The 27,465-nt window shown below is 34.4% G+C and overlaps 1 protein-coding gene across 3 annotated transcripts in view; it reads left to right on the top strand.

Moving 5' to 3' along the window:
* Nucleotides 1-27,465, top strand: part of fbl (pantothenate kinase 3 fbl) — a 176,394-nt gene that overhangs the window by 104,428 nt on the left and 44,501 nt on the right. For all 3 annotated transcript variants that reach the window (XM_090371941.1, XM_090371940.1, XM_090371942.1), the window contains exons 4-6: nucleotides 3,409-3,582; nucleotides 8,214-8,458; nucleotides 18,635-18,811. In XM_090371941.1, coding sequence (XP_090228067.1) covers nucleotides 3,409-3,582; nucleotides 8,214-8,458; nucleotides 18,635-18,811 — 596 coding nt within the window. The remainder of the gene's footprint in view (nucleotides 1-3,408; nucleotides 3,583-8,213; nucleotides 8,459-18,634; nucleotides 18,812-27,465) is intronic.

Genomic DNA, 27,465 nt, shown 5'->3' with positions numbered 1-27,465 from the left:
ACCTTCCTTCATACGTATTTCCTGAAAATTACAGTCTACAGAAGTTCAAGTCCAATGTCAACAAATATCTTCTTTCGTCTTCTCAACCTCCAACCCAAGCACGGTACTAAGTACTATAGGTTATAATACCTCTCGTGTTTGGAGTTTACATAAAAAAACTCTAAAAAAAATTAGAAACCAAATAAAATTGTTAACACAGATTTAAACATCTTAAATTTCTAATAAATAAATAAATGCTATATTAAATATAGCTTAAAAAATAGGAATGAAAAGAACTTTTGAAAATTTACTTATTTTTTTATATGATTGAAGATTTCATGGAAAGTGAAACACATTTCACCATAATGTAAAAACCCACAGAATTCCAGCTATTGTTATCATCATAAGTGCAGTAAATTGCGTTCAATACCTGTTTATTGATTATAATTAGATTGCACTAACAGAAAAGCCTAATAAACTGGGAACTGCAAATTGTTTTTGTTTTATGGTAGTGACCTCCAGAAATGTGCTTCTCTGATCACACTACCATGCCTCATGAAATTTCTGTTCAAACAGAAAAATGTAAGCTCCTGAAAACATGAGTCGTCCTAAAATATTGTGTGTTATCTTGTGAATACAGCGAATAACAACAGTGTGTCTCCAACAATTGCAGCTACAGTAAATGGTAAATATAGCTCTAACAAATTTGAGGTTTGCCATTTTTTAAGCTTTTTAAACTTGTATGTATTGGTGCCAAGTCCGGCTTGGTGCCGGGTTTTGCATACACCTGGTGTTACTTGCAGATGAAATTGCGCATGAACCAATGCAAAAATTGCGTTATACTCACATTGTTCCCTAATATATCAGTTGTTGGACCAGATTCGTCTAGCGAAAATATGCATTATAGCAGAAATGACTGTACTGCATATGAGTAGCAGTATCCCAAGAGAAACATACCAACTGTGTGGTACTACACTCAGGGAAGTGGAGGATGAAAAAGACCTGGGGGTAATTGTGCAGTCAGATATGAAGTTCTCTGAGCAGTGCAGATTGGCTGCCAGAGCAGGTCATGGAGTCTTGTCAATGATATATATGAATTTTGCTAGCAAAGACAAGAAGGGGATTATTATCTCTATGTATATGGCAGCATTCAGGTCTGGACGGTTCATTTTAGATAGGATGTAGAGTTGCTAGAACGGGTACAAAGAAGAGCAACAAAATTGGCGAGACGAACAAAAGGGTGCTCTTACCAAGAAAGGCTTAATTTCTGCAAGTTGCAGCATCTTGAGACTAGGCACCTGCAAGATGGTCTGATTTAGGTGCCTTGAATGGCTTGAGCAGGCTCAGTGCTGATGGGATTCTTCTGTTTGCTCAGATTATGAACCCGAGGGGCATAGATGCAAATTGAGGAAAGACAGTTGTAGATTAGATGTCTGGGGGTTTGCCTTTAGCCAGCAGGTAGTTGATTGCTGGAACAGACTTCCATCTGTTGATGGAAGACTTCCATTGCTGGAACAGACTTCCATGGGAAGGTTTTTCTTTTCTGGCTGATGCTGTATAAGCTTGCTTTCTTGCATCATATGCCTCAACTAATGCTAATGCCAACTTGGATTCCCTCCCATCACTATCTGGCAGAGTAGATATAGCGAGATTATACACTAGCTGATTCAGATGCCTCCTAGAGAGTTACCAATAGGTTCAGTCTGGTAGACTGTCCGGTGGCTGGCCTGCGAATACCATTTTAGAGCTGTACCCTCAAAATGTAAGTAAGATTGGACATTGCCATGATAGCCTCAAAAGAAATCAATTATATTGCATGATGGAAGAGATGGGAGGGTTGCCGGAGCTTTGTTGTTTAGACTAAACATGAGGTTCACCACTTCAGACCTCCAATAAGCAAAGTAGTAGTAGCATTGCACCAGTTGATGAGAGTTATCTGGTATTGCCTGGTAACACACAGGGGGTGGCATTCCTCTATGTAGTGTGGACTCCATGCCTCAAACCCTGCTTACATTGTATCACACCTGGGTAGTCACCTACAGTATACTAGGTGCTTGCCAGTTTTCAACTTGCACACAGAGGGTTATACCCAGGTTTACTAACAATTCTGTTGTGAAGTTGCAAGCAGAGGATTTGATTTTCACAGAAAGACTATAGTTTGCCAAAATTCAGTCCACTTTGTTCAATTGTCACTGAATATCAGCATCATCATTGGTTTAGACTCCCAGGTAGCAAGTCCAGCCTGTAGTACCTGAGAAAATGTCCATGACAGTCTCAAGGTCCATCATTAGAAATATAGTAATCTGTAAAATAACACTAGAAGTAACAAAATTGTTCTTTAGAAGCAGTAACAATGAAAAGATTAAGAACAGAATAAAACACAGTAGTGATAAAAAAAAACAAAAAAAACCTCACATCTGAGCCACAAATATGCAAAGTAAGAATCTGTCATTTGAGGTGATTTTGTAATGGATTGAATAAGGCTTGATAGGAAAAACTTAAGAAGAAAAAGTAGGAGAGAGGGGGGGAGGGGGAAGAGAAAGAGAGAGCGACTTGAATAATTTAAAGAGGAGAATGCATAGAAATTGGCCTAAAATCTGCATTTGTACTTAGAGAAATTTGTAACTGGAATAACACAGTACTGTTTTTTAAGTTGTCAGAAAATAACCTTGATCTAATAACGATACATATAAAAGAGATTAATTCAAAAAAATAAAACTTGTGGTTTTTTTACTGCAAAATAGAGAATATCATCAGGGGCTGACTTTAAAGAATTAATAACTGATTATAATAACAAGTGTGATGGAGTTTTGCATAACAACTTCAGATTTTGATAACTTTTCATAACAACTTTAGATTTTGAATTGAATTATCCTTCATCATATAGCACAAGAGATAACGGTACAGTGAAGAACTGTCCACTGTGCTTCAAACCCACGCGAATGCTAAATATGGTTAATGATTGTATTGTTTATCTAAATGATTAATTGTAAACTCTTCTAATCTTTTTTTTTTTTTCTTGTTAGGAAAGAACTTCATTACTTTGAATATTTCAATATTATATTAACTGTGCTTTCTTGTATTCATCTATAGTTGCTCATATTTGCTTGACTCATTTTTGTTATAAAATGATATTGTTTTAACCATCATTAATTTTTCTCTGCAATCTGTCTGATATCCATTTTAAAATTTCAGTAATTAATGTGTCTGATTTTGAATTCATACTCTTCACTATTGTGGGATTCAGTGAGGAGTTACTTTAATAACTAAAAATTTTCATTAACAAGATGGTTACATTAACAGTTACTTTATTTTATTACATATTTTTTATTAATGAGATAATAAATTAAACCTAAGTATTTATGCACTAATTTAAGAAAATTTAGTGCTAGAATGCAAAATAATTAACTAAAAAATCATTCTTTCCAGATGAATAATGTGAAAATCGATAGCCGTATAGGAACTCTTCACTTTATTAGATTTCCCACAAGCGAAATGGGAGTGTTTCTGGAATTGGCCAAGTCAAAGGGAATGGCAACTCTGGCTAGTACAGTTTGTGCAACAGGTGGAGGCGCTTACAAATTTCAGAATGATTTTAGGCGTGTAAGTTAAATTTGAACTGTATTATCATTGAACTTACCAAAATTCAAACATTCTGTAATTGATTATTATAAAATTAATTGAAATATTTCAAGTACACTGTATATTCTTCCCGTGGATTATTAATTCTGAAATAGCACTAATTTCATTTGAAATATGATAAAAGTTTACCATTGTTAATTAATACAGAATATCCATTGGTTGTGGCAGTGCTTCATAACTCCTTATTGCTCACAGAATGTTTTTGCATTAAAGCAGTTTCAGAAAGAGTCATTATTGATTTAAATAAATCTACAATGACTCTTTTATTCCCTTTTTAATGAAACTTATGGGCTCTCCTTAGATTTAACACTGATTATTAGCAGTCTTGGATTTTCAATAAACATGGCAGTAATTACTTGATGACAAAACCAGCATTTTGAATGATTTGTCAGTATGTTACTGCAATGTTGCATATAGATATGAAACAAATATTTTAAAGAGCTAATATTTTGAATGATATACAGGCTGGCCTCGATTAACGTGATTAATTCGTACCACGAGTGCATTGCGCTAAACGGAAACGCGTTAATAATCAATAGAAAAAATTATAATTGGTCCTTGATCTTCTGGAATGTCCGTAAAGAATTTTAAAAATACCTTTTAAATAACTTTTTAACTGTATACAATGTAAAAGATAATGAAAATAATTATGGAATTAAATGTTTATTGCATAAAACAGCAGTTCCCAAACTGTGCGCTGTGGAATATTTAAAATTTTCGAGGGAAACACGACGATACTCGATATCTGTCGGATACCGCGCAAACTACTACGAGGTAGTTCACAGTTTCAACATTTCTTATTAAGTTGTTTGGACCTAACTACTAAACGGTACTGTTAGGTATTTCTTTTGGTCTGGGTGTGCCGTAAAAAAATTACTGAGACACTAAGTGTGAACCAAGAAAGTTTGGGAAACTGACATAAAATACACAATGAAGAAATGAGTGTAGACTTTCTCTTTTCATCAATCAATTTCCGATAGCTGACAAGAATCTTCTCTGGGCCCTGGTGAAATAAATATCTCAGAGAACCTCAAACCTTTTGTTTGAGGTTCTCTGTGATACAAAAGATTTCATCTAGTTCTTTTACCGTTATCTCCGTCGCAGTAACATTTTTATCCGGCTCATTTAAAAATTTGAATTTTTAAATGCAAGTCTGCATTGACTTTATTAGCGGGAGACAAACAAGTCTTTCTTCTGCTGACTGGGCTAGCCGGGTGGGTAAAGTGCTGGCCTGGCAACTGAAAGGTCACGGGTTTGAATCCCGCCTCAGGCTTGGATCAGAGTAAATGCAAAAACTTTGGGAGGAACATTATGGCCACAGAAGCCGATGCGCTAACAACTAACAAAAAAAAAAAAAAACCAAGTCTTCTTCCGATGGTTGATGGAACACACCGAGGCGGGCAGCAGGCAAACGTTTGTTTATTGCCTGTCCGACACGCGGTAAGCTTAATGCGCAATTAAAATCTTTTTCAACTATCACATAAAAAAAAAGAGACCATGTTAACTGGAAATTTGCATCGTGTAAAGTGAAAGGTGGTATAATTTTTTCAAATAGCATAACTGAAAAACGCGTTAATCGAACTCAGGTTATGCAATAGAGCAACACTATACAGGGTGTCTCAAAAATATTGGTACAAACGTTTAAGGGAGGTAGGTAACATCTAAAGGAATGTGAATCGCATAGGAACCCATAACCGGAAACGTCACCGTAAGTCGGCACACGGCACTGTTCATCAGTTCGCGAGAGGGAAAATTTCTGATTTACTCATTCAAGCAGTAGTCGCCGCACGAAGAGTATGCATCGATATACGCACTGTGAGCTGGCAGACATGCACCTAGAGTATGGATTAGCAGAGGGCACACATGGTGTGCGCCCCCATGCGGCACAACATCGTTTCGCAATAAATGTGTGGGCAGGTATGTTCGGTGACTGCTTAGTCGGCCATTACCTGTTACCATCCCGCATGAACTCCGCTAAATATCGGATCTTTCTTGAACAAGTTCTACCAGGGTTACTTGATGTTCCAGCAAATGTGAGATGCAACATTTGGTTTCAACATGACGGGGTGCCTGCCCATTATGGAAGGTGTGTTCGTGACCATTTGAACAGGCGTTTAGGGCGTTGATGGATTGGCCGTGGTGGACCCATTGCCTAGCCCCCACGCTCACCTGATTTATCGAGCCTTGATTTCTTTCTGTGGGGAGTCCTCAAATCTATCATGTATGAATCGCCTGTGGAGACGGAAATGGATCTCGTGGCGAGATTCGTCTACGCTGCTGCTACTGTCAAAAAAACTCCAGGTGTGTTCGACTGTATCCGCCAATCCATGCTGTGTCGGTGTCACGCATGCATCGCGTCTCATGGTGGAACCTTTGAGCATTTATTGTAAACATCATGAAATGCATCCATCTCGTACTCCATTGTTAATATTTTGTCAAATAAATGTTTGCCACTAATTACTGTGTTGTGTCATTTCTGCTTCTTGTGCCTCTGCTACTACTTTCCCGTGCCATTTCCGGTTATGGGTTCCTATGCGATTCACATTCCTTTAGATGTTACCTACCTCTCCTAAATGTTTGTACCAATATTTTTGAGACACCCTGTATATGTGAGATTTATTATATTTCTTTTCTTTTTCAATAAATTAATAATAATTATTTACGCTTTATTTTATTTTTTAATTGAAATATTTTGGGGCGGCAAATTTGATTTTGCTTATTGGCGACACATAGGGTCGCACCGACCAATATTTTTGAGACACCCTGTATAGCTTTTAATTTTTAAAAATATTTTTGTTGCCTTACCTTTACAATTCGTTATTGAAATGCTGAAGTGCATGAAGGAAGCATTACACATAATTGAAAACACTGATAATTATGTAAATACTAGAATAGGCGCCTATCAAAATATGATTATCACTGTCATCAGTTTTTAATTTTTTTACTTTTTTTTTTAATCTTTTATTTTACCACCACAACCCCTTAATATGTTGAAATGCATTCTAGAACATTATATATATAATTACAAACATGGATAATTTTATAAATATGAACTTTTTCCCCTGTGTATAGAGGCAGTACCAAACAACTCATTGTGATGGTGAGGAATGCTCTTTATGATGGATCTATACCATTTGAGTGGCCATGTGGTTGAGTGGTTAAGCATGAGAGTAGAGAAGTGCACTCCCTGTGAGTGACTATGGTTCAAGCTCACATGACTGCTAAATATATATTGAATGGAATATATGAATTAATGATGAATTGAAATTCCAAAGAAAAATGATAGTATTCTGATAAGTGACTGACATGTTTTTTCTTGAATTTAGTCTTCTTTTAGTTAAGTTGAACATTACTTTTGATGTGTATACCTCTGAGTATTAGAATTTTATACGTTATTCTGTAGTTCATTTAACATAATCTCTGCTATCTATATTTAAGAGAGTGCATTCAATGTGCCATAATTTTCGGAATTGTGAGAAATAATATTCTAATATTCTGAAATTCTCAATTCGGAAATTTATAAATAACAGTTGAAAAGTAAAAGTCTAGAATTCATAGCTAAAAGTGAACACATGCTTTTGAGCTGAACTGTAAATCAGAACCAAACTGAAAATTTTATCTACAGTTTATTCCATGTACATAAACTAACCAAAACATAACTAAAAATGTGAACTAAGCTTTAAACATAAACAAAGCATTGCTGCTAATAGCCCAGAGTTCAATCAGTGTGCCAACAGAATCGAGCAGTTAATTTTATGTGCCTTTACTTTTACATTGCTTGTATACTGACCACTTATATTCATTATGGCACAGCATTTGTAGTACCTTTTTGATGCTCATACACATGTTAAGAAAGAGTAAAGCTTTAAGAATGCCAGAGGGAATATATGCAGTAATTTTTTATTTTATTTTTTTGTATTCTGCTAAGGGTTAGTGGTAAATTTACTTGCAAACTAGATTATTTCTTTTGTGCATTCTAGGACTGGATACCCTTTTCTTAAGAGGTCACTTCATAGACTAATAATATTTTAAGGCAGAATGCCTGAAACTATGTAAACTCCAAACTATGACATTAGTTAGTGCATTTTCATCTGGAGCAATATGGCCTTAGTTGCTAATGCTCCTAAAAACCAAATAACAACAATAGCATTTTCATCATTACTACATAGTTTAATTTTTTTTTAGACAAACTTAAGTTTGACATTGGCATCATTATTGTAACATCTCATATTGCAAATATTTCATGAGTTGCCCTCTTATACTTCAAATAAGTAGTGCTTCCCTATTAGAGAAGACTGCTGTTACTTATTTTCAGTTGAGTACCACTACTCGAACAGCATTGTTTTGAAGCTATTTGGCTTCTGAATGCACTAACTAATGTCACAGTTTGAATTTTACATAGCTTGAAGCTTTCTGCCATAAAATATTAGTCTAAGAAGCACACCTTTTCGCATCTCTCATATTGTGTAAATTATTAGTAATGATGCAAATGTGCTAACTAATGTCATAGAAGACACTTCATTTACAGTAGTTTTTCATGCTTATACATAGAGAAAATTTAAATGGTTGAAATTTATATATTCATTTTATAGGAGGTTAACTTAGAACTTCATAGATTTGATGAACTTGATTCTCTCATTCGTGGCATTCGATATATTGAAGCATGTAATCGTCATGAATGTTATTATTGGAGTAATCCTGTTAATGAAGAATTGTGCCATAAAGAACCTTTTGATTTCAGCAATCCTTATCCTTTTCTGGTGGTAAATATAGGATCAGGAGTTAGCATTTTGTCTGTCACTTCTCCTGTACATTACAAAAGGGTTACTGGCTCCAGGTAAAGTTTACTTTTACTTTTCAAAATTCATATTTTGATTTATGTACTAATATGTGTATTTTCTGCATAGTAGGAGTGCCCCACAGTAGCCAAGAAGAAATCCTACAGATTGGTTAAAAATATTTTTATATATATTTTAAAGGATTAAAGATATATTTTTAACATAAAGGGTGTTTCTAAACTAAACTGACAAAATTATAGTGGTAGTGCTACATCCAGGACAAATAAAGAACTTCATATACTAGGGGGTATCAAAAGGTTTTGTACCCTTACCTAGAAACAATAGCCCTAGACAGGTGAAACTTCACAGAAACTTTAATCTTTTCTATGTACTCTCCGTGTATAGTACATAGAATACACATCTCCCATCTATGGATCAGTTGTTTTAATGTCTTGATCATAGAAGTCCGTACTTTTTGCCTGAAACCATGATTCTGCTTCATTGATGACTTCCTGAGGTGAATCAAAGCATCATCCATGCACTGCTTTGACATGTCTTTAGTCTTTGGATCATACTGGTACATCCAGCAGTCGTCATTTGTCACCAACCGATTAAAAAAGTTCTCAACATCCGCATTACACGAATCCAACAGTCGGCGAGAACATTGCATTTGATATCGTTTCTGCAAAAGCGTCAGCAATCTTGGAACCCATCGTGTGGGGACCTTAGACGTGCAGATGGTCATGTAAAATGCTGTGGGCAGACCCCTAATTCCCACTGCACTTGCGATGAAATGAATTGTCTCGCTGTCTGTGGATGTTGATGGCCTTCCTTCTCTTGTCTCGTCAAAGACACTTGTACAACTGCACTGGAACTCCCATTTCTACTTTTTTACAGTGTCATAGGATGGACAGTTCTGCCCATACACAGCTTTCATTTCTTTGTCAATTTCCTGAGCTTTCAAGCTTTCTTGCCCTGCAATTGCAGGAACTTGATCACTGCTCGATACTCCACTTTGTCAACCGTAGTGTCTTTCCTCAGATTCTGGGCTCCACCTCTGGTGTACGGGAATGAAATTTCACATGTTAGTTATTGAATATGTAGACAACTTATATTAAAAATGGAATCTTCCTACTGATGTTTTATCTAGGTCAGGGTTTCGAACTTTTTTATACCCCTCGTACCTGTGTCTGATTCTAAATCAGCCACACATGTACATAAAAACTTCAGTCTAAATGACTGTGAAGTTTTTAATGGTAAAAAATAATAAAATAGACATATGTCCATTATGAATAATATTTTATTAGGTATGTGATGCTTAATCTTATTAAGTGTTCACATATATATATGCAAAGCCCTTATTGTCTTCACTGTGTCTGTCTGTATGTAACAGAGGGACTCCTAGTGAATGGATTTTCATGAAATTTTGTATTTGGACTTAATAAAAAATATTTGTCAAGCCACACCAAATTTAATTAAAATTGTGCAGAAAAATCTGGAAATTATTTATTTTTTCCATACAGTTTGGATGGAAAAAATAAATGCATAAATTTTATGTTTTAAATGTAGTTTTTAATGTTTTTTTAATTTAGTTTTAATGCAGTATTGTTAGCTTAGACATACGTTTTGTGTGTTGTCACTTGCAAATGTAGTGTTTCTTGTTAAGAGTTACATACATACAGAGAGAAAGGGGACTTAAAAAAAAATAATAATAAATATTTTATAGTTGTAATTAAACTGAATGGCTAATTTTAGAGAATGCAAACCTATAGATTTTTATTACATGCTCTATAAAGTTATAATCTTAGTAATTAATTGATAAGGAGTAACTATATTTACTTTTCATCTTTTAATTTAAGAAAAAGAAATTGAGCACACCTGAAGTGTAATGCACCGCATATAGGGCTTACAATACCGGGATCCCGGTAATTTTTTTCCGGTATTGAAATACCGGTATTGATACAAAAAATACCAGTTTTTCGGTACTAATTTAAAAAAAAAAAATAATTGTTTATAATTTAATCACATAAAGGAAATAAAATCACTTTTATATGATTATGACATCCTTATCTCTACTAGCAAATGTTCAATAAATCATTGATAGGACACCATGCAACATTGCAACCTGTCCACAATTCTCGGACAACTTCATGTTTGACTGTATCATAACTCCCAAGTCCCGTTCCTCCACTACTGACTTTAGTTCAACTCCACCAAGTGTTTAAGTTATTTTGGGGTTGCTGTTCCCCAAGTGTAAGATCTTGCATTTTGCTGAATTAAAACATAGCTGCCACTTTTCTGGTCATCCTGGAAGTCTATCTAGGTCACTCTGCTTGGCGCCAATCATTAACTACTTTACTGATCTTTACATCATCTGCAAGTTTAGACCCTTCCCTTCATAGATGTCATTTAAGATAATCAAAAACAACAGTGGTCCCAATACTGATCCTTGGGGAACCCCACTTCTTACATTAACCCAATCTGAGGAATAACCATTTATCACAACCCTCTGCCTAGTGCCCTCAAGCCATCGTGCTATCCATCTAAGGATTTTCCCTGTGATTCCAGCCTGCTCCAACTTATAAAGTAGCTGCTCACGTGGGACTGAGTCAAATGCTTTTCTGAAATCCAAATAAACAATGTCGAAATTATTCCCTAAATCCAGCTCATGAGTGACCTGTCAAAATGGCTAACCAGATTTGTTAAACATTATTTTCCCTTTACAAAACCATGCTGTGTATGCTACAGAATTCCATTTCCATCTAAATGATCTTGAATTTCACCCTTGATCATTACCTCCATGATTTTCCCCACTACTGATGTTAGACTGGCTGGTCGGTAATTTCCCGTTACATTCCTAGAACCGCGTTTATGTTCCAATTTACACCAATCCAATGGAATCTCTCCTGAGTCCAGTGATGCTCTCATAACTAGCCTTAATGGGTCAATGCACTCACTTGCTGCCTCCTTTAAGATTATAGGGTATATGCCATCAACGACAGGAGCCTTACTCACATGTAGGCACGAAAGTTCTCATTAAATAATCATTTGAAATTTCAACATCATTAATTACATTTTTTTCAACTTCACTCCCATAATTTCTCATTGACGTGAAGGGTTTTTCTTCTGTAAATATCGATGCAAAGTAACTGTTGAGTTCATCTGCAACATCAGTTGGGGTATCTGATTTGTCCTTCTCTTCTTTGCATTTATATATGTGAAGAATTTCTTATCTGCACTCTTTGCTCTCTTTATTCCTTATCCCCACTCTTTGCTCTCTCCCAGACTCAGTAAAGATACTATGGTGAAAATTATACTTCGCTGAATAAAACGCCTTTCTCCTTCTGAAAATGATGAACATAATTCAACCATGGAAGACAACATGGAACAGAACATCAGTGTTCCGCAAATTCTTTCCAAAATAAGAAATTGCCTGACTCCAATGAGATTTTAAGAGATGAACTTGAGTTGGAAATTAATGAAATATTTTTAACTATTTTTGCTAAAAAAGTTCAAAGCCTAGAAAATATGGACTGAGATCGTTTACGATTATCTCGGTACCAGAGTAGAATCCGAAAGGGCATTTTCTGCCGCTAATCAAATACTGTATGTACCAAAATTAGATCCATTTTAAACGATCATACTATTGATTGCTTATGTTTCTCAAGAGCTCACTTTATTCGGACAGGTAGAGTGGATTCTTAAACATAACTAAACTTTGCAGTAACAATATGTATTTTTTTGTTTTTAGAATTAACTGTATTTTAATGATTTTTTTCAGAATATTTATTATTGCGATAAAAGTTTATTTAAAACATGAATTCAAGTAATTATAGTGCTTGTTTTTTTTTCTTACTTTATTGCACCTAATTGTCATCAAAATTTATTAGAAAAATGTTTGTTTTTGGAATACTGGTATTAATACCGGTATCCCAGTTTCATAAATTAAAAATACCGAAATACCGGTATTAAGATTTTGACTGGTATTGTAAGTCCTAACTGCATATAGTAACTAACTTGTTTATTTATTTATTTTTTTTTTTTTTTTAGTTCTAGGTTAATTATTGCAAAATAGCTCATTTGCCTCAAAAACAATCAACTAGAGTCCATGGGGGGGGGGTGTCTGCCAGTTGCATGAATTTGATGGTTGCACGATTGTTACTTGTATAGGTGCCTACATAATTAGGTAGGCCTATGACAGCTTCTAGCATAGATACTGTTACAGTTACGTTATTTGAAATTAGGTTTAATTATATAATTACAAATTTCAAATAATGTAATTACAGTTACATTATTTGAAATTAGATGTACACAGGTGGTTGCTAATTAGAACACAGTATATGCTGCTGCCATTATGCTGTTTTTTAAATAAACAACTTAGGTGACGTGTGCATTTTCTTACATTCAGGTGCATTCAGTTATTAAGTAACATACCTTTACTTTATTCGAATTGATATTACTTTATTCGAAGTGTTTGAATGTGGCATGTTCATGTAAAGGATAGCTATGAGGTGGGTTTTGGTAGCAGTTTATGGGGTTGGGGAAACAGATGGACATGGGTTAACTTGTCGACATGAAATCTGATAAAAAGGTTCAAATATTCTAAGTAAGGCTTGAAATTTTGAAAATGATTACAGCTCTGTTTGAAAAATTTAAGCAATGCTTCTGCATGGTAAAGTGTGGAGAAGGGGGCTATGAATTGGAATTATACTTAAAACCTCCTCAGGGAAAAACAGTGAATTTTGCTTCTTAAGTTCTTAACATCCAGATCTTATATATATACAGTGAAACTTCCCTTTACCGGACAGCCATGGGGAACGAAAATGTGTCCGTTAGAGAGAAGTGTCCGCTAACAAGAAGTCTGAGGGAGAGAGAAAAAAAAAAAAAAAAAAAAAAAAAGAAAGAAAGAAAAATCGTTAAACGTTTAATGTAAAATTAAATTAAATTAAAATATATACAGATTTTGAACAATATTTTGTAAATAATATACAATTACATACACAAGAGAAAAAGAAAAATCGTTAAACGTTTAATGTAAAATTAAATTAAATTATATACAGATTTTGCACAATACTGTATTTTTGTAAATAATATACATACAATTGTGCTATGCATATTATGACTTTATCTTAAGAAAAATACATACAGTAATCACTTATTTTCTTCTGCACCTTCTTCCGGCTGATAATTTTTTTTCAACATTTGTTTGGAGTGAAGAAACCATCGAAAGTCCTTCAGTATCTTCTTCTTCTTCTTCAGAAAACATTTCTAAACGATTGATTTGTATGAGCGCTTCTTCCATTTTCATCGGTGGTTCGTCGTTAATATGTTCTTTGACAGAATGACCTCCATCCATTTCTTCATCCTCATGAGAACTTCTTGAAAAATATCGATGATAATGTCGTTAATATCTATAGCACCATCTTCTGTAGTGAGGTTCGAGTCTATATCTTTGTAGCCAGGGTCACTTGTAGCTGAAGTATCGTACATTATCAATAGATGTTGAAGTTCTTGTTCTTTTTGGTGCTCCACATTGCTGTTCACAACTTCAATTTTTGCGTTTGAGAAGCCAGACTTTACAAAACAGTTCACGACAGTTTCTTTTCTAATTGCATTTACTGAAGAGGAAATCCATTGAATCGCATCTAGGATGCTGAGTTTATTTGCGAAGTCACTTGCACATGTTACATCGTTCATGTTTGCAATGAGATGTCTTAAAACACGTTTTCTGTAGTGAAGTTTAAAATTTTTTATTATCCCTTGATCCAAGGGCTGACACTCTGGAGATGTGTTTGGTGGCAGAAAAACAATTTGAATGTTGGACAATTCAATGTGCGGGTGAGATGCAGCATTATCCATGAAAAGAATAACTTTTCTGTTTTGACGAATCATGTTTAGGTTAAAGTGACTTATCCATTCGCTCATGATATCTCGTGTCATCCACGCTTTTTTATTAGACTTCCAGTCAACATTCAAAAGTAGGATTCAACTTTATGCCCTTGAAACAACGAGGATTTTGTGGTTTTCCTATAACAAGAGGTTGTTCAAAGTCTCCCAGCATATTTGTACACAATAGTACAGTCAAGCGTTCCTTAGAAATTTTTCTGCACTGGCACTTTTCGTTTTTTAGACTCATTGTTTTTTCAGGAAGAGCTTTAAAAAACAACCCTGTTTCATCACAGTTGTAAATATCCTTAGCTTCAAAATCACGACATGAATCTTCCAATTTGATGATCCACTCTGTTACAATCCCAGTATCAACAGATCTACCTTCACCACTTACGGTTTTCCAAGAAATTTTATGCCGAGTTTTGAACTTGTCTAGCCATCCCACAGAAGCTTTGAACTCATTTACTCCCATTGATTTCGCAACCTCCAAAGCCTTTTCCCTAATAATAGGCCCATTAATGGGAATTTTTTTAGCACATGCGCGACAAAACCACTTGTACGTAGCATTGTCAATTTGAAGTCCAACAGTTTTCAGGAATGATTTTTGAACCTGATCATTTCCGTGTTGCCAAAATTGTTTGAGCAGTTCATTTTTTTTTCCTTTAAGATGTCGCTTACCTGCGTCTTCCCGATTTTGAATTTTGCAGCGAGATTGCGAACACTTTTTTTGCCAATCATACGCATTAATGAGTTCGACTTTATCTTTTAAAGTTAAATGTTTACGAGAAGACATTGTGCACTTCACACGACACTGAACAAAACTGAAACTGAAAAGACGAAAGGCCGACCAAATCCCCCCCCCTGCACACACCGAATTCATCAGAAGTTTTACATGTGCCTTAAAATTCTTGAAAAAGGGTTTAGAACCACGACGTAAACCTTCATAAAATTCAGAGAATCGGAAATAGAAAATAAACACACGATTGAGGCAATACGTGGAAGAAAAGTTCCTAGAAAAGGGCCGTGAGCTCGCCCGCTGTCCGTTATGGGGAGATCAAATTAAGTGCTAATCTAAACGAAACAGTGCAGATTGCCTGTCCGCGTCCGTTACAGAGAATGTCCGCTAGACAGAAGCTGCAAACACGTTAAAACCAATGGAGGTGAGTTGGGGAATTTTAAAATGTCCATTGTAGAGGGATGTCCGTTAACGAGAGCTGTCCGTTAGGAGAAGTTTCACTGTATATATATATATATATATATATATATATATATAAATTATTGTGGGAGTGGAGACGGGGGGGGGGACTATACAGTAGGAATCAATTCCAGAACTTTCCTAGGTGCTAACAGAACATAAACTGAAAATTTGGTGCTGATCTGTATTTTACTTATTGGTAACATCAGAACATCTCTGAACATACCTACATATGCATCTGTTTGACAATAGAGAGCTATTATTACATGCTCAATTTTTCCTATATTCTATTATCTTATGAGATACAACAGGGCTTACCTTTATTTATTTATTTATTTTTTTTTGCTATAGGATGGCTTCTTTCAACTAACTCTCCTAATCCAACGCATTAACAATTAATTTATTGCAACGATATAATATTTGTAAAATTATTAAATGTCTTCCTCACTGTCAAAACAGCAGTAGGCCAACCCCATGCTATCACTATTGGGTGCCCAACTCAACTGAGGGCTCCAACCACAACCCCCCCATCAGTAACGAAAATATCACGTCCAACATCATTAAACTAAATTTAAAGTTTAAAATTAAATATTAGTGTAAAAAAGCTTAACTTTTTAAAGTTTAAAAGAATATTGTAGAGCAATATTCTTTTAAACTTTAAATTTTAAATTTAGTTTTAATGATGTTGGACTTGATGTTTTCCTTTACTGATGGGGGAGCAGTGGTTGGAGCCCTGAGTTGAGTTGGGCACCCAATAGTGATACCATGGGGTTGGCCTGTTGCTGTTCTGACAGTGGGGAAGACGTTTAATAATATTTATAAATATTATATTGTTGTTATAAATTAATTGTTAATGCATTGGACTAGGAGAGTTGGTCGAAAGAAGCCATCCTATAGCAAAAAAAAAAAATAAAATAAAATAAAAGTAAGCCCTGTTGTATCTCATAAGAATCTATATATACTTTCATATATGTAGATTCCTATAGGAGGGGACTGTATGGGGGTCATAATCAGAATTTGCCTTTAAACCTCCCAAGGGACCATCAAAATGTGCATGAAAAATTTACTGTTGATCTGACATTTCCTTTTTGAGTGGTGCCTGAAACCTTTACTTTTCCTATGTATGTATATAGTTCTTTGAGAGGAAAAGGAACAGGGGCCGTGGAATTGCAATTGGGTTTGAGCTTCTCTGGGACCATAGAAACATAAGCTGCAAATTTAGTGTTGATTTGGCTTTTCCTTTTCGAGTAATTAATACCCACTTGTGTGTATGAATTTCTATTGGGGTGGGGGCCTTTTGTATCAGAATTGATCCCAAAACCTTTCCAAGGACTAACTGGACATATAATTAAAATTTTATATTGATTAGCTTTTTCAGTATCAAGTAATGCCGAGCATCCAGAACTACTTCCAGTTATGTGAGTGGACATTGAGAAAGTTCATAGTCTCATAATAATGAAAGTATTTTATTCAATAAAATTATGAATATAATCTTGTTTAGTTATTTGGTCCTTTGTATAAACGATGCATAAATATAGTTTTAAAATTATGAACTATATAAATATAGTTCATAATTTTATTGTTTTATTTGAGAACCTTTTAACATAGTTCTTTTTTTTTTTTTTTAAGGTAATACAAATTTGAATATTGTGCCATCATAAGATACTTGCAGAAGAAGGGTTTAATGGCATCCTATACACTGTATGAAAAATGGGCAATAGAATTTGAAAAAAAAAAAAAAAAAGAGAGAGAGAGAGGCAGCCTTGTAGTGACATACAGTGGGTGATCAAGAGGGCTGTGTATTTCTTGATTTTATTGACTTTATACTTGAGGTAGGGTGAAATGTAAGTTTCATATCTAGAATCAGGCCTAGGTACTTGATCTATGCATAAAGTTTGATCGGCATGTTTGCAATTTTAATAGTTGTTGGTCTTCGTGGAGGACCTTTAAGTAAGATTGATTTTGTCTTTATTCTTGAGATGGTGAGTCTGTCTTTCTGCCCAAATCTGTAGTTTGGTCAGTGCTCTACTTGCATATACTTCTAACTTGGCTCTGGATTCAGCATAGACAACCAAGAAGACAACTGGGTTGTCTGCAAAAACTGAAGATTCAGGACACTCGAGATCCATCTCATGGACTGATCCTTGGGTGCAACCCTTTTTGACTTGTGTGTGCACATGTGTGTGTTAGATTCACAATCCCCCACCTTTTAGTCACTGTTTAGTGTATGTGCCAAAAGGTTGTTTCTTGCACTGCCTCAAAATTATTATACATATAGTTTTATCATTAAAGTTGATAGTGAGGATAGGCAAAGCTTTCGGACTAGTGGAAAAATTTAATAATGAGGCAATCTGTAGCATCACTTAGGCCTGAAATGAGGTCTCGCTCTACAAAGGGTATTTGACAGTGGCACTACCCAGAAGCTGTACAGGATTCCCTTGATTGAAGATGAGCTGTTTCAGTGCATGTGGCAGTTATAGCAAGGAAATCAATGTAGATTAGAGGAGTTGCTAACCTCCATGGTGAATTCCTTACTAACTGCAGGAGTTAGAGCTATGGGGCATAAGTACATGCTTTGACAAAATATATATAAAATGTATAAATCTTTTTGTCATTTTATTCTTTCTTTAATAGTAAGTAAAAATAAAATACAGCAATAATGTATTTTTATTTTAAATTAAGCTCTGTCTAACAGGCCACACTTGAACTAGATAACGCCCCTCTTTTGCTCGGCTATCCCCACTCTCACGAAAACTATAAATATTTCATGTGGTCTAGGTGTATCCCAAAAAGTTCTGTCTTTTTCAAGTTGCCGTAAATATTTATTTTGGCTGAACTTTTTAAAAACTGCATATTTTCATGGGAATAGCATGCATGATAGGGATAGATGGGTAATTTTAATTCCCCCTAATCAAAAATACACTTTTCCCAAAAAATGGTGATTGTGGAACATTTTTGGTAATATTTTTCTAATCAGGTTATCAGAATATGTTAAAATAACACCAAGAAGAAAATTGGTGTTGTATAGTGTTATTTATATATGCTGCTTTCCATTTGTTATATCTTTTTTAATATTTTATAAAGGCCTCATTAAGGTTTTTTTTTTTTTTCCTCTCCCCTCCTTGCTTGTCTGTTTTTCATTCAAATGCAGTTTAGGTGGTGGTACTTTCTTAGGACTATGCTGTTTGCTCACTGGCTGCAACACTTTTGAAGAAGCAATTGCTTTAGCTGAAAGGGGAGATAGTACTAAAGTAGATAAATTAGTGAGAGACATTTATGGTGGAGATTATCCAAAATTTAATCTTCAAGGTGATACTGTAGCTAGCAGGTTAGTATTTATTATGTCAAAATTGATATCTTTTAAGATTAACTGAATTCAGGTAAACATAATAATAAAATTTTGAGGTATTCATGAGTATTGATTTTCACATTTAAAAGTTTCTGAATTATCTAAATCAAAAAAGGATTTTTAATTAAAAAGTTCTTGTTCATGCTGACTTTCATACCAAAAATAATTTTAACTTCATTAAATTTTTTGTGGTATTTTTTTTCTATATATTCCTCAAACGTATATTATTGAACAGTAATTCAGGGTATAAAAACTGAAAATTTTAAAAAATATATATGAATTATATAGAGATTCAAAAGTAGCTTCACGAATTTGCAAAACTATAATTTTCTCTATTTTGAACTTAGTAAAACATACTGAGGACTCAATAAAAACTGTGGTCTCATAGATTTCATTGGCAGTAACCAATTTTTTTGAGATGATTACTACCACAGTCATATGGCATATGTGTTCTTCATGATGGTGTACTAGATTTCCCAATTGTGCTTGTTTAAAGTGGTCTTGTTGCTGGGTTCATATTAAGGGGTTGGAGGAATTCTTAACAGCATCTTCAATTAGGACTGTAATCAGCCAATCTCTTTTGGAGATAGTAGGATACCCTCATGAGCATTGTCCATTTAAGCACTCTTGGAGAACAGGCCATGCACAATTTTGGGAACCTCTATCATAGCTGGAATTTGGGCTGCAGCCTGCCTAGACTCAACCTCTTAAATGTGCCCTGCTCATAAGTTATTCCATGATTTTTCAGCCTGCATAATACAAATTGGCTCATGGATTCACTTATATGGAAGTAATGCACAATAAAAGAGATTGTATCTGCTACTGTATGAACTGGTAGATTATGACCAAGGACTATGACCTTAGACACTGAAGAACCCCATCCCCACCAAAGCAGCATACATTCCAACAAAAGCCAACATTCTGGTTCACCTGCTCTAACATGTCAGATACTAAATGATAGTTGCAACTCTTATTTTGTTCTTTGATTCTTATAAATTTGTTAGTATTGGTACATTGCTAAACCTAATCTTAACAAAGTCTCAGAGATGTGTGGTCAGAGATGGCACTGGTTGTCATGGAATCAAATTATCTTAATTCTGTGGATTGGAACGTTCATACTGAGTAATTAAAAACACTAAAAGGGAAATGGGAGGGATACACTACCTTGTTTGTATATGGACTGATGAACAGCAGTAAAAGAAAGTTTTTTCATGTCAAGATACATAATTCCCACTAATGGCTTTTTCCAGTAATAAAAATGGATCATAAATTTTCACATGACTGAGAGATGGAACACATCAATCTTGGAACTATTGGATATAAGTACCACACAAGCATGTGGTTTTTCACTTTCTCCAGGTTCTAGCATTTTGTTCATTAACTGTTTCATTCAATGAAAAGTGTCCTCATCTTGCTGAATATGAAATGATTGATGAAACCATGATATTTCTTTCTTTTGGATTTATTCAAAGTAACTACTGTCAAGGGAAAAGAGAAGGGATTTTGTTTTTGCAAAGGTGATTGCAGTAGGCATAGGTAACATTTAAATTCTGTTTACTTGGACCATCTAATGTTGACAAATGCAAATGCCAAATGGGAAGTGTTCTGAGAAATAATCATAGAAGCTGCTAAACTTTTTATACCAACTAAGAGATATTGTTACACATTTAGACCAAAATGGATGTGATGCTGCAAGGAACAAATTGCCTAAAATGATTAGAAAGTGTTAAGGGCACAGAGCCCTACTGTAAGTATAAAGTATTCTGTAATCAAGTCACTCAGGTGGTTAGGCATTCTAAGGCAGATCTTGAAAAATCTTTTACTAAGAGCACAAAGAAAGTAGCAAAGAATTCTTTGCTTATGTTAATGCTAGAAGAAAACAGATGAACCACATGATGATCTTGTTCAGTTACTGACAAATTGACTCATTATGGCCTTAGTTGCCAATGCATCATAAAACATCAACTAACCAACCAACTAACTGACAAATTAAAAAAATATTTTACATCTGCATTCACATATGAAGAAACTTGTAGGGATTATGATGCCAGAAGCATAATACTGTTTGGGAGTTAAATGATTTTATGATAACTGAGAGGAAGTTTGGAAAAAAAAAAAAATAGTTGCACTTAAAAGTGAACAGCACACCTTGGGGTGATTGAATCTTTCCAATTATGTTAAAAGAAGGAAGGGGAAAAAAAAAAAAAAAGAAGTATTGAAGCCTTTAGCTATAATAATGAGAGCCATCTTGGATTCAGGAAAAGCCCCTATAGATTGGAGATTTGCAATTGTCTGTCCTGTATAGAAGGATGGTTAAGAGTGTTAAAGTGGGTAATTACAGAGATATAAATTTAACTTCTGTGTCAGGGAAAATAATGGACTCAATAGTTAGAGTAGCAATGAAAGATCATCTTGATAGGAACGGAGCTATAAAATAGCCACGGCATGGATTTGTTAAGGGGAGATCATGCTTGACAAATCTAATTAGTTGCTATGAAGTTGTCACAAAGTAACTGGATGCAGGAATAATTTTGATATGATTTACTGAGATTTCAATAAAGCTTTTGATACTGTTTCATCTGAATGATTGGTGTGTAACAGGGGCTGGAAAATGATTGATCACAAAGCATATTTTGGCCAATCATAGTATATAGTAATAAAAATATAATTTTCTGGAGAACACAATGTCAGAAATCTCATTAATTTCTTGCCTCGCTTAATTTTTAAGTTTAATACTTAAAGGATTGCAGGAAGATATTTCAACATAATAGTTGAAATCAAATAAAATTGGTATGCTTTGTTGCATGGAAGTCACTCTACTCCCACTGAAGACAGAGGCCAAGTGTTCAGCATGAAGCTTTGGACTAATGGTCAACTTGAAGTCAAATGCCGTACACCAGTTGGTGTGTGTTATTTGTTTAATGGTTATAATAATTCTACAACCAACATACTTCATTTAGTACAGGGATACATTTGTTAAAAAATTATAATAAATTGATCGTGAGAATTTCTTTATTTTTAAATTGGCGCAGTGGCAGTGTGGAAGAGTTACTACTCTGAATAAAGGGATGTTTAAATGGTAGAAAACAAAGAGTAGTTATAAAGGGCCACTGTCCATCATGAACTAATGTTATATGAGTGGGTTACCATGTGGTTCATTGTTGGATTTGGTACCCCTTACTGATTTTAATATTTAAGCAGATATTTCAAGTTTAATGTCTGAGTTTAGAGATGATATATGGTGATTAGTGACATTAATTAGAATATGCTACTTCAAGAAGATTTAGATAAACCAGGACAAATGGGCTGAAAAATGACAATTGAGGTTTAACGTTGTTAAATGCAAGGTACTACATTTGGGTATCAGAATCCCAGAATAATATACCACTTTGGTAATACTAGGGCTTAACAAGCAGGATCCCATGATGAAATCAAAAACTCATTAACCAGAGAAAATGTCAAAAATCCCAGGGTAATTTTTTTTTTTTTTTTTATGCATAAGGTTAAATTACAATTTAATTTTTGTTTAAATTATTAATAATTTAATCAATCAAATTGAAAATAAATAAATTGAGAATAAATGAATTTATTTAATAAATTATACAGGATAGAGAATTTTAGAGGATAAGTGAGGAGTAGTATTAGATCAAATGAATACAGCTCAAACAAATACAGCTACTTAACTTAAAAATAAAATAAGAACAAATCTTTACAAGAAAAGCATGTGCAGTTTAGCTGTTACAATGCTCAATTGAACTCTATACTTCTTTATACCTGCCCTTTTTTAGGCAGCAGGTTTATGTTCTCACATACAAAACAAAAGACAAATTGTGTGAATGCAGCTAGACAAGTTTAAAGGTTAGACAATCACCCTTTGCCCTTTTAAGCACAGTAACTATACATTGTAACATGTTTTTATAATTACAAAATATTAAGTTTAACCCATCGTATGAGTGAAGTGTAATAAAATGGAGTGAATCCAAAGCATGGAAATATTTTGTATGCTGAAAAGGGAAAACGAATGGTATATAACTGCAACATGCAAAAAAGTGCAATGCCATAATACAATGTAAAGGATTTTCTATGAATGGACTTCCTCATAATTTAAAAAGTGCTCTTAAGGAATGGATAATGAATTAATAAATACAAAAAGACTTGTTTCCAATGCAAAATGAAGATTTTGCATTGGAAACAAGGTATGTGCAACCAAAAATAACATGCTTTATTAAAAAATAATGTATAAAAAAAATTGTTGCAAAATTAGCCTCTGTCCATAGATTTTCTATTAATGTGATTATGAACACTTGCATCATCGTCAGTTACAACAGCAATAATGTTCTTTTTCATATAAATAGATTAAATTCTGTCAATTTATTTTCTAAAATATTTATAGTTTTCTCTGCTGGAAAGCAACCCATAAGGAAATCACTGCCTGAAAAAGATTTGATTTTGTCCAGAAACCCATATGATGTGAATATGGTACACAAGCAATAGGCAATTGTGAAATAAATTGTAATTGACAAAATAGCTAAGGTGAAAAAAAAAAAAGGTAACCTGCAGCCATTATCAATCCACTGCAGGATGGAAGCCTTCTAAACAATTCATGTTGACGAAAATGTACCATAATTTGCCACGCTGGTCCAGTGAGGGTTGGCAGATCAACCGTATTTAGTAGTTAGTAGCTTGAAGCCCGGTCTACTCAAAGAGTGCGGAGCCAGGTGGGCGGGAGCAGCACACGCTTCTTGATTAGACCGGGGTTCGAGCCCGTAACCACCAAATACAGAGGTTGAGGAAAGGTCAGGGAATGACCACCACATATCCCCGAAGCAATATGGCCTTAGTTGCTAATGCTCCTAAAAACCAAATAACAAACAAACAAACAAACTCAAAGAGTGTGCTACTGCACTCCCGCCCCTGACCACTCGGCTACGGAGGCATGTGCAACCAAAACTAACATGCTTTATTAAAAGAAGAATGTATAGAAAAAATTGTTGCGAAATTAACCTCTGTCCATGGATTTTATGTTATTGTGATTACGAACAGTGAGTTCATATGAAAATCACTGCCTGAAAAAGATTTGCTTTTGCCCAGAAACCCATATGACGTGAATATGGTACACAAACAATATGCAATTGCAAAATAAATTGTAATTGATGAAATAGCTAAGAAAATTCAAGGGTTTAGTGTCAAACATTAACTAGAAAATAATTTTGTAGTTAATGTTTTTGTAATTAACCAAGAAAAAGTCATTTGACATTTTCTTGGTTTACTGGAAATGTACTTACAGCCCAAGATAGCTTGTAATGTACTAGAGAGAGATACAGCTCTGTGACATAATATGCATTATTATTTGTATAAAGTAAAACTAAAGTTATCTCAAAAAAAAAAATGCAGTTTTGTAGTTAACGTTGTTTGACACTGAATCCTCGAATTTCAGATGGTGAAAGATTTTCTATTTCATTAGATGAATATACATCTCCAAGAAATTGTCACTACTTAAATATTAGGACACATTTGAATACCAAATTCCGAAATTTGGGTATGGGGCAAATATTTGGGTTGCTTCCAGCAGAGAAAACTATAAATATTTTAGAAAATAAATTGACAGAATTTAATCTATTTATATGAAAAAGAACATTATTGCTGTTGTAACTGACGATGATGCAAGTGTTATATTAAAATTTGGTAGCATAAGTGGCATGCCGACCGGGCTAGCCGAGTGGGTAAAGTACCTACCCGGCAACCCAAAGGTCGCGGGTTCGATTCCCGCCTCGGGCTTGGATCAAAGTACTGCAAAAACCTTGGGAGGTGCAATATGGCCACAGAAGCCGATGCGCCAACAACTACCAAATCAAAAAAAAAAAAAAAAATAAATAAATAAAATAAGTGGCATTCATCACCAGCTGTGTTATGCACACAGGTTTCATTTTGGCTGTATGTATGTGATTTAACAAGTTCTTAATATGATGTTGAAGATGAAATTAATGTCGTATTACCAGGAAATGAAATTAATAAAGAAGAAAGTACAAATGAAGTAAAAGAAGACAGTGAATTTGCAACTGTTACAGAAATAAGCAACAATGATTTATATGATGTTAATAAAAATATTGAATTTGCTGATCAGATTGAAAACAATGTTAGTGTAGCTAATGTAATTTTCAAAGTACGAAAAATTGTCAAATTATTTTGCAAATTGCCATTAAAAAAATGAAATTTTACAAAAATATGTGAAACTTGAGCATAATAAGGAGCTGCAACTTATACATGATTCAAAAATGAGGTGGAATAGCTTACTTGATACATTAGAGAGATTTATAACTCTGAGAATATGCATTTTAAAAGCAGTGGTTGATATTAAACAGTTTCTAGATATTTACGAACATGAGTTTGATGTTTTTATCACCATGATATCATTATTGTGACCAGTTACAATAGGAATTGAAAGGCTTGCTAGAAGAGATGCTACATTGCTTTCACCTGAAGGTGTACTAACATTTATGTTGGAAAGTTTGGGTATACTATAGAAAAACTATAGAAGAATAACAAAATAAAAATTTAGTTGGTTTGTTTAAATATTTAAATAATGTTTCAAGCTACGAAACTAATTTTGACTCCAGTTTGTTACTACCTTCAAAATTATCACTGCAAGCCATTGCTAAAAAATTGTTTTCAAGACTTTTTGTTGGTGATTTACAAATGGGAGAAGTTGACAAAGCTTTATCAGATGTTTATCAATTCCGGAATAACTCACCTATGCCCATGAAAGCTTGTTCTTCATTTACTTATAATACTTCATGAGAAATTGAATGCTGCTATAGAAAATGCAATTTGTATAGACAGTGTAGAGGATCGTTCAGCATGTGATGTTAAAAATATCATCAAAGAAATTATGATATTTCTTTGATGAAATGATGATACAAGTTGCCTCAAAAGAAAGTCTTTGAGGCAACTTGTAAGTATACAGAAAATTTAAACCTATTTGCTTCAATGTCAACAGTCCCATTGAATTCAGGTGCTTCAATTGAATTCAGCAGGATTGATTTGAAGAGGGGGGAGCCTTTCAGCGGCAGCCCTATTTGTTATTAAAATTCAGACTACCTTAAGTGAAAATAGTATTGATCACTTGTGCTTTTTAAGGAACTACTTTAAATTGATGAAAGAATAAATATTATGTTTGCAATATTTGAAATTGTTCATGTAGTATGTTATTTTTTTATGTTATGTATTATTTGCTATATATTTTTGGTATAAAAAAGTGTTATTACCATTGTCTCCATGTTTTTACCTAATTTTACTTTCAAATAGAACCCAGAGAATTTCCTGGGATCCTGAAATTTGTATTAATTCCATCCTTTCTGGGAACGATAAAATACCAGGAAATAATAAATCTTAGGAAGTATCAAACTGAAGGTAATGACCAGGAAAAAGACTAAGGAGTAATTGTACATGCCAACATGAAGTTTTCTTAACAGTGCAGATGGGTTGCTAGAACAGCTTATGGACTTCTTTCAATGATATACAGCAACTTTTTCAGCAGAGAGGAGCTGATTATCCCATTGTATAAAGAAGTGACTAGGTCACATTGGGAATACTGTGCACAGCTTTTGGAAAAATTATTTTAGGAAGGACAAACATAGATCTATTGGAAAGGGTACAGAGAAGAGGAGCAAGATTAGTTGAGGACACAAAAGGGTACAGGTAGTTCCCGCTTTACGAGTTCCTGTGTTTACGAATTATTTTTTTCACATATCAAGTATCAAAAAATCAAAAATATGAACGCTAATCACAATAAATAAATGTTAAACATTCATAAATATGGCATTTCAAACCACTCGCGTAGCTATATAATACAGTATTACTGTGCGTGTGTTTGTTTGTTCGTTCAGGCAGAAATAAGGAGGGAGGTCCAACTCTTAAAGAATTTTGGAAAGAATTCCATATTTTAGATGTAATCAAAATAACAAAAAGAGCATGAGACAAAATTACAGAGAAGAACATGAAATGTGTTTGAAATAAACTCTGTCATCAGTTTATTGATAACTGAAGGATTTCAAGGACCAGCAGAGATTGTACAAGATGAAACAAGTGGTCGTAAATGTTGCTAACCAATTGCAGCTTGAGGTTTCTACAACCGACGTCACTGATCTGCTTCAAACATACAATGGAGAGCTCACAAATGAAGACCTCATTGAAATGGCAAAATGTGGAGAAGTTGAGAAAGAAGAAGGTTTAGCAGCTGAAACTCCTATTCATTCTTTCACTCTCAAGGGCTTGAAGCTTTTCAACACAGAAAAAACACAGAAAAACTGAGATTTTCGAGTCACAAAATTCAAAGTTCCAGTGTGCTACAAAAGTTGCTACAGATTTAAAAAATGCATATGCATGCTATTGTAAAATTTATAAAGAAAAGAGAAGACTGTCTTGGAAACAAACAACTCTTGAAGATTTCCAAAGAAGATAATTGCTTTCAACAAACCAAATGAACGCCGAGCTAACAAGTGATGGGAGGCCTCCGTAGCCAGGTGGGCAGGAGCAGCAGTGCGTAACACACGCTTCTTGATTAGACCGGGGTTCGAGCCTGTGACCACCAAATATGGAGGATGCGAAAAGGTCAGGGAATGACCGCCGTATAT

This window comes from Mastigoproctus giganteus, chromosome 4 (assembly GCF_048544385.1).
Source record: "Mastigoproctus giganteus isolate SK-2022 chromosome 4, ASM4854438v1, whole genome shotgun sequence".
Lineage (NCBI taxonomy): Eukaryota > Metazoa > Arthropoda > Arachnida > Uropygi > Thelyphonidae > Mastigoproctus > Mastigoproctus giganteus.
Note: the sequence above shows the minus strand (reverse complement) of the source record. Positions and strands in the feature narration are given on the sequence as shown.